The following is an 8,465-nucleotide window of genomic DNA, read 5'->3' on the forward strand; positions in this document are numbered from 1 at the left end:
CTTTGTTTCATCAAAAGTAATCAGGAGGCCATGGGACAAGAGGAGAGCCACAATGAGGAGATGGACCTGGCTCAGATTCAGGAGCTGTGCATCGCCTTCATGAAGGAGTGTCCGAGCGGCGCCCTGCACCTGCACGAGTTCAAGAGGATCTTCGGGGTGGCGAGCAGCTCTGCAGAGGAGTCCATGTACATCGAGACGGTATTCCACTCCTTTGACACGAACAAGGTGAGAAACACGGTGGATTCTCATCGTACAATTTGTTGTGATGGCTTTTATTTACACGACCCTGCATCCCCATCCCTGTACCACCAGTAGGTCACCAAGGTCCTCTGACCAGGGCTTACCGGTTGTCCCTCCAGCTCCACTGGAAACTGAAGCTGACTGTCTTTAAACTTTAAACTGGCCTTTGTGTCACCTTGTCTCGCGGTTGTGATTTTGTGTGTTTTTATTGATTGTTTTTTATTGCACTAAATGACATTGCTATGCAACTCTGCATTATTTGCTTGCAGGACAACACGCTTGACTTCCTCGAGTACGTGGCGGCACTTCACCTGATCTTGAGGGGGAATCTGGAGGATCGGCTCAAGTGGTCCTTCAAGATGTACGACAAGGACGGGAACGGCAAGTTGGACAGGCAGGAGGTGAAGCGGATCATACGGGTGAGAGCGAGACGTTTTCATATCAACACTACCTTTCTCTTTGAACAGAGTGGAGGGGGATAGATTCAGCCGATGATGTGTGAAAGTGTGGACATGTTCAGGTTTCGTAACACAAATCCTCTCAAGGCGGATTATGTCGGTGGCCCAGTGGGGGGGGGGGGGGGGGGGGGCTCAGGGGGTAACGTCCTGCAGGTTGACAGGGCGTTAGAGGAGGAGTGGATGCTCTCTGAGAGGGTTATTCCTGAAGTGAACATCTCTGGAGTGCTCTACAGTAAGCCTCTAAACTTAGAGACGTACATTCAGCCCACTGTCCCGATGATCTGATTGTCTTGACTTTCTGAGATTAGGTAACATGTGTTACAGTAATCCAAGAGCAGAGTGTTTTATTCCTTATTATGATATACCGACAATATTAGTATTCTACATTTACAGAAACCGCCAGAGAAATGAAGATACTGCAGTTGGATTTGTTTTTGCGTAGTGTGCATTTTGTTATTAATTTAGCCTTTATGATCAATAATCAATCTACAGATTTTGGTCTATTTTTCTTCCATAACTCGTCTTCTTTCAGACTTGTGAAAATAAAACCTTTATTTTATATTTTGTTTGTTTACGTCTGTAGATTTCTACTAAATTCACCAACAGTCACCATTACATAATACCTCATTTGCATATTTAAACGTCACGTTTCAGAGAACTTGTAACAGAATGAATGCTGGTGTTGATGTGAGTGATGAAGTGGTGAAGTGTGATGGTGATATCTACTAGTTCATGTTGTGACCCTCTTCACCTGGAGACTCTTCTAAATGTCTGGACTTTAACTAAACGTCTCTTTAAAGGAGCTTTTCTATCAATGGAGTTTTTCTCACACTCTGATCCAGAAATCTCCACTTCAGTAGTTCTGACATCCACCAAACTTCACACCTTCATTCCTCTCTGTGTGCTGAAGCTTTCTACAGAGGGCTTTGTCCACACACCACTCACACATTCATCTATACTACATTTATTAATAACAACATGAAGGACATGGATTATTATTATGTCTGTTGACAGTATTTTCTGATTTATGGAGCGATACAAAGAGATATCATAAACCTTTGACTCTGACATGTCAACAAAATGAAACAAGAATTTTGAACCTGAATTTATCCAATGTTCAGATTTATGGTCTAGATATGTATAAAAATTAAAACGCATTTGATAAGATAATGCCTCATTTGCATATTTAAACACAACATTTCAGAAAACTTGTAATACAAAAAATAATCATCTTAATGTCAGTAATCAGTATATATATATATATATACGTATATGTATATATATATATATGTATATACGTATATATATATATATATATACGTATATATATATATATATACGTATATATATATATGTATATACGTATATATATATATATATATATATATATACGTATATATATATATACATATACGTATATACGTATATATATATATATATATATGTATATACGTATATATATATATATATATATATACGTATATACATATATATATATATATACGTATATATATATATATATATATATATATATATATATATATATATATACGTATATATATATTTGTACCTTACTCACCTGTAGTGTCTCTCGTTCTCTCTCTTTGATCTCTTTTCATTTCTCACTCAGATTCTTTACAAGATCAAACTCCCGACGAGTGACGTCAGCATGACGCCGTCTGAAATCTGTGACCGGATCTTTGAGCTGGTTGACCAGAATCATGACGGTAAGGAAGAGCAAAGTGTGCATCACAAAATATAACTTTGAATAATAAAGGTCACGTTTCTTTATGGTCTGTGTTGCAGCGTCTTTCAATAAATCTAATGAGACTATTGAACGTTATAAGAAGCTTTTGTTGGATCAGTAAAGAAATCAACACTTCTTTTAACAACACTTTAGGCTTTTTACACATCGAGGCCCAAACATGTCAATATATATATTTAGACTTTATTCTCAAAATGTAAACTTTATTATTTATATTTAGACTTTATTTTAAATATTTAGACTTTATTCTTGACATTTAGACTTTATTCTAGATATTTAGACTTTATTCTTGGCATTTAGACTTTATTCTTTATATTTAGACTTTATTCTTGATATTTAGACTTTATTCTTGATATTTAGACTTTATTCTCAATCCAGCTGCACATTTACACACAGCTGTGTACAGCAGCAGTTATTCTCCATGTGGATGTTGTGTTGTTGTGCTCTGCAGGTCAGATAACCTTGTCAGAGTTCATGGAGGGAGCTAAGAAGGACGAGTGGGTCATGAACCAGCTGAAGTTGGATGTCAACGCCACCGGTTGGGTCATCCAGAACTGTGGGAAACTACCGTGATCTCTCACTCAGTGGGTTTCACCGCCTGCAGGTTTTTGTTTGAGGCTGACACAGAGGTGTCGTTTGTGTCTCCACGTCGAACTTCCTGTGAACTAAAGCTGCTTTTTCAGGGCTGAAGTTCTGCTGTGATGTTGGCCGCTGGTCCGAGTCCTTCCTGTATGGCCTGTGGTCTGTGATGGCCTTCAGCTGATGTCTCTATCTAAGGACGCCTCATGCTCACAAAGAACTTTTACTGTAAAATACAGTAAATTATTGTTTATTTACGTTCCTCATCATTGCATGTGTTTTTATAGTATGTTTGATATTAGGACTATATTTATTGGTAGTATACTTGTCGCTGCAGAAGGGTAAAAATCGTATCATATTGTGTGATTATATCAAGTTAGTGAATAGTTCTGTTTACAGAGTTGTAGTGGTTTTAATAAAACCGTATTAGTTGATTTTTTGGGGGTCTCTTGGGGGCAGCAGAACCATCTAAAAACATAAACAAACATATTATCACGAGGTTCATTTAGGTTCCCTAGTAGAGTCTTTGGAGCTGTTTTTTGTAGGTTTTGTTTGCATTTTGTTTTGGAACTATGCCGCTAATCTACAGGTGGAGGTAACACACCAAGATATGCAGCAATGTGCCAGCAAAGATAGGAGTAGAAGAAAAAACGCTGGCAATAAACAAGGATGTAAACGATGCTGGATCTAAAGTAATAATCTCAAAGATGTTCTACCCCTGAATGAGGCAACACAATGGTGATGACTGGTCTTGCATTTGCAGTTTCATGAATTTGGTGTCTGTGGTGACATTCACGGGAAAAAAAATCTCAAGCGCTGCACAGTTATGAAAGTAAGATTTTTAAAAAACACCTGCAATTACCGCTTATCACCATAGGTGTCGCCAAAGAAAACAAAACGGAGATCTTTGAGATTGTAACTTTAAGATACTTAAAAAAATATGCTGTTTGCAAATGATGGACATTTGTTCAAATGGTGTGTTTTGGTGTAAACATAACAAACTCCACAGGGCCATTTTATGTGATGTTTATAGAGTTAGCTGAGGCTAATTAACAGCCCACTTAGTTGCCTTCTTACAGCAGACACGGAGCAAACATTACTATTCATACAACTTGATTCAAGTTGTGTTTCTGGCCAGCCAACAAATAATCCAATAAAAAAGTTCAAGAATCGCTTTCCTTTTAGCTCTAATTTTGGTCTCCACCACCTCCTGAGGGAAATATCTGTCTCTTTATCTGTTCTCCAACTAGTCTTTAAATCCTGATATTTGGTGCCGGGCTGGTGTACCCTGTTCACATTTCACACAATCATTTGACCCTGTTGTTGTATTGAATATGTTTATGCAGCTTTGTGAGATTAAGTTTTATTTCTGCAATGTTGCCATTTCCATTTGGTTATAGGATACAAAGAACCCTAAAACAAAATGGCAGAATATCATGCATATTTATTATTGTTTTTTTAATTTACTGTATAAGTGTGAGGAGATGGTTTCATCTTTTTTCTTATTAAAAACATTTTTTATACACTTCATGCTGTATTTTCTTGAATTGCTTAAAGTGTCTTTTAGTGTCTTTTGTGATTCTGCCACTTGGTGTCACCCAAGTCAGAAATGTACAAATCCTGCACCCAGGAGCTTTAAACTAAATCCTGAGAGGCTTAAGTTTAACACTTAAGCCTCTCAGGATTTAGTCAGTCTGCCTGCAGAAGGTGATTGATCTTATGTGCGTAAGTAGAGAAGAGCACATTATCCACATCACATAAAGTCATCAAGGACGGGTATGGGTATGAACGTAGAAGAATGAAGTTGTTGGGTGTGGTTGTTCTGGTACAGATGTAATGGAAAGAGGAGACAAAGAGGGACTCGTCTCAGGCGCTGTGTTACGTGAGGTCATTACAAGCCCTGGACTGTACGTGGAGAAGGGAGAAATTGAGTAAGAGCTGGGATGGATAGGTGTGAACAAAGGTGGGCAGAGGGAGGAATGAGGTGGGAAGGTTAAATAGATGAGGGGGAAGGAGAGGGAATGGGAGGGTGGGTTGAGAGAACAAGAGAGGAAAGGTTAACCAGGTAGAAGTAGGCAGGTAGACAGGTGGTAAAAGGTGTTTGACTGAAGCATGCACCCCCCCCCTCCCTCCAACCTGAGTTAATGATAACATAATAATAATAAACTTTACTTATATAGAACCTTTCAAAATACCACTACAAAGTGCTTTACAATAAAACAGAACACATTCAAAACACAAAGAGAAATACATAAACTAAAAGCCAAGAGTAAACACGTATAAAAATAGAGAGTAACACAAACTACAATGTTGTAAAACACAAATAAAATCACAGAAAAGCTAAAGTCTAAAAAAGTGGGTGTAACTGTCCGTGTTTCAGACTACAGGTAACTGTCCGAGTTTCAGACTACATGTAACTGTCCGTGTTTCAGACTATATGTAACTGTCCGTGTTTCAGACTACATATAACTGTCCGTGTTTCAGACTATATGTAACTGTCCGTGTTTCAGACTACAGGTAACTGTCCGTGTTTCAGACTACATGTAACTGTCCGTGTTTCAGACTACATGTAACTGTCCGTGTTTCAGACTACAGGTAACTGTCCGTGTTTCAGACTACATGTAACTGTCCGTGTTTCAGACTACAGGTAACTGTCCGTGTTTCAGACTACATGTAACTGTCCGTGTTTCAGACTATATGTAACTGTCCGTGTTTCAGACTACATGTAACTGTCCGTGTTTCAGACTACATGTAACTGTCCGTGTTTCAGACTACATGTAACTGTCCGTGTTTCAGACTACATGTAACTGTCCGTGTTTCAGACTATATGTAACTGTCCGTGTTTCAGACTACATGTAACTGTCCGTGTTTCAGACTATATGTAACTGTCTGTGTTTCAGACTACATGTAACTGTCCGTGTTTCAGACTACATGTAACTGTTCGTGTTTCAGACTACATGTAACTGTCCGTGTTTCAGACTACATGTAACTGTCCGTGTTTCAGACTACATGTAACTGTCTGTGTTTCAGACTACATGTAACTGTCCGTGTTTCAGACTACATGTAACTGTCCGTGTTTCAGACTACAGGTAACTGTCCGTGTTTCAGACTACATGTAACTGTCCGTGTTTCAGACTACATGTAACTGTCCGTGTTTCAGACTACATGTAACTGTCCGTGTTTCAGACTACATGTAACTGTCCGTGTTTCAGACTACATGTAACTGTCTGTGTTTCAGACTACATGTAACTGTCCTTGTTTCTGACTACATGTAACTGTCCCTGTTTCAGACTACATTTCTGTAGGTAGGATAATTCTTAAAACGTTGAAAGACAATAACCACACGTTGATGAGTGATGTTCTCACTAAACTTGTGAGTGACAAGAAACTTGAATCTCTTTCATCTTTCAATATTATCAGTGTTTCCTTTTTCAACCAAGACACTTTGAGAAACACACAAAAGGCAGATCTACGACACAAAGTTATGCCCAAAGTCTACCGTCTGCACTGTCGTCTTTTTGTGTGATTTGTGATATTAGAGTGTTTGATTATTTATTCTACAGTCACCGTTTAGGTCAGGTTGTTGTGTGTGCGCTCAGACAGACCTCAGTAGATAAACTAAAGACGACCACACTCGGGTCTTTGACATCACGCGTCCGTTAATCTCGCTGAGAGCTCCGTGGTGGACTTATCTCTTCGGGGGGCTCTTTGCTCAGTTTGCTGTCAAAGAGGAGGAGGAGGAGCTTTTGCTTGCAAGCTAATTCATAAATGCTCAGCAGTGAGAGAATCTGTGCTTTTCTTCGGAGCAACATATAGGGACTTTTTCAGATTTTTTGAATATATAATATTGAAGAAATTCTCAAAAAGGGATTTGTGAGAAGATCTCTGAAAAGTCAATTGGATTTGTTCTTCAGGTCACCTTAAAATAGCCTACAGTGGGGGCACTAGCCATGGATTCGAGGCTCGTGCGGTGATGATCGCACATGACAACTTCTCTGCACGGTTTTATTCATCTTAGCTAATATTTTACTCGCTTGCATTTGAAATCATGGGTCAAGGACAGAGCAGCACGGAAAAGGAAGTGACTCTCCAAAACATTCAGGAACTCTACCGTAAATTTGCGAGCGAGTGTCCGAGTGGAAACCTGCACTTACATGAATTCAGGAGAATCTTTGGAATCAACCGCAACTCCACGGAAGAAGAATCTGCGTACATGGAAAATGTGTTCCGGTCCTTTGACACAAATCGGGTAACGTGGCAAATTTTAAAAAGTACAATGTTTGTGATGTGTGATGTGTTTGTTGGTTATTCTGAGTCTTGGTCTGACTGACGGATCCGGTTTGCCTCTCAGGACGGTAAAATAGACTTCATGGAGTACGTGGCGGCGGTGCATCTCGTTCTTCGTGGGAAACTGGAGGACAAACTGAGGTGGTCTTTTAAAGTTTACGACAGAGACGGAAACGGCTGTCTGGACAGACAGGAAGTGAGACACATTGTCAAAGTAAGTATTCAGTCATTTATGTTTGTGATGAAATAAAGTATTTTCATCATGTTTAGAATATTTTTCAAGGATGAAATGGGAACCAATGTTTACAATACTTGATGCTCTAACGAGACGATGTGGTCCACATCCTCTCATTTCCACTGTTTATTATTCATAAATACTAGTTTGATTATATTTGACTGACAACATTACATTACCATCATTTAGCAGATGCTTTTATCCAAAGTGACTTACAATTCAGTATCTATCTACACACCGTAGACGCAGGGGTTAAGTGTCTTGCTCAAGGACACATTGACATGAGACTAATAGAGCAGGAGCCGGGGATCGAACCGCTGACCCTCTGATTGAAAGGCTGCCCTGCTCTCCACTAAGCCACGGTCACCCCATACAACATGAGCAAACACACCAAAATCCACCACTGAAATACAAGCCAGTGATAACAAAGAAGTACAAGAACATGCAGAGCAGGCACTGGTTCTGGTGCAGGAGTCAGAACAATAAGATACGAATAAGAAACAGTCAAGAGCACATCATTTTAGAAACGTTGCTGCTTTAGATCTCAGATATCCAAAATTGAAACTAGTCTTTCTTCTGCTCAGATCATCTTCACGATAAAGAAGCACAACGATCCGAGCATCACGGGGAACATTGACGACATCTGTGACAGATTATTTGACGTGGTGGACAAGAACAACGACAGTAAGTTCCATCGTTCATCATAACACACATCTATACACGTCCAGCTCTGTTCTTGTGCTCTCCTGTCTGATCGGTTCTCTCGTGAATTGCGCAGGTCGGATTTCTTTGGAGGAATTCATCGAGGGGGCTGAGAAGGACCCGTGGGTGATGGAGCAGCTCAAGCTGGACATCGGGCCCTGTGATTGGTTCATCGAACAGCAGGAGAAGACTCCCTGAC

At 39.6% G+C, this 8,465-nt stretch overlaps 2 protein-coding genes across 2 annotated transcripts; both read left to right on the top strand.

Moving 5' to 3' along the window:
• Positions 1 to 30: 30 nt before the first annotated feature.
• On the top strand, positions 31 to 3,036 carry LOC137886346 (guanylyl cyclase-activating protein 2-like). Its single transcript, XM_068728777.1, has 4 exons — positions 31 to 225; positions 510 to 659; positions 2,329 to 2,425; positions 2,915 to 3,036. Exons 1-4 carry the CDS (start codon positions 31 to 33, stop codon positions 3,034 to 3,036), a joined length of 564 nt encoding a protein of 187 aa, XP_068584878.1.
• Positions 3,037 to 7,090: 4,054 nt separating this feature from the next.
• On the top strand, positions 7,091 to 8,464 carry LOC137886345 (guanylyl cyclase-activating protein 2-like). Its single transcript, XM_068728776.1, has 4 exons — positions 7,091 to 7,291; positions 7,394 to 7,543; positions 8,149 to 8,248; positions 8,343 to 8,464. The coding sequence occupies exons 1-4, from the start codon at positions 7,091 to 7,093 to the stop codon at positions 8,462 to 8,464; spliced, it is 573 nt and encodes a 190-aa protein (XP_068584877.1).
• The last annotated feature ends 1 nt before the right edge of the window (position 8,465 follows it).

This window comes from Cebidichthys violaceus, unplaced genomic scaffold (assembly GCF_023349555.1).
Source record: "Cebidichthys violaceus isolate CVI_PGR_0920_01 unplaced genomic scaffold, fCebVio1.0.p SCAF_43, whole genome shotgun sequence".
Taxonomy (NCBI): domain Eukaryota; kingdom Metazoa; phylum Chordata; class Actinopteri; order Perciformes; family Stichaeidae; genus Cebidichthys; species Cebidichthys violaceus.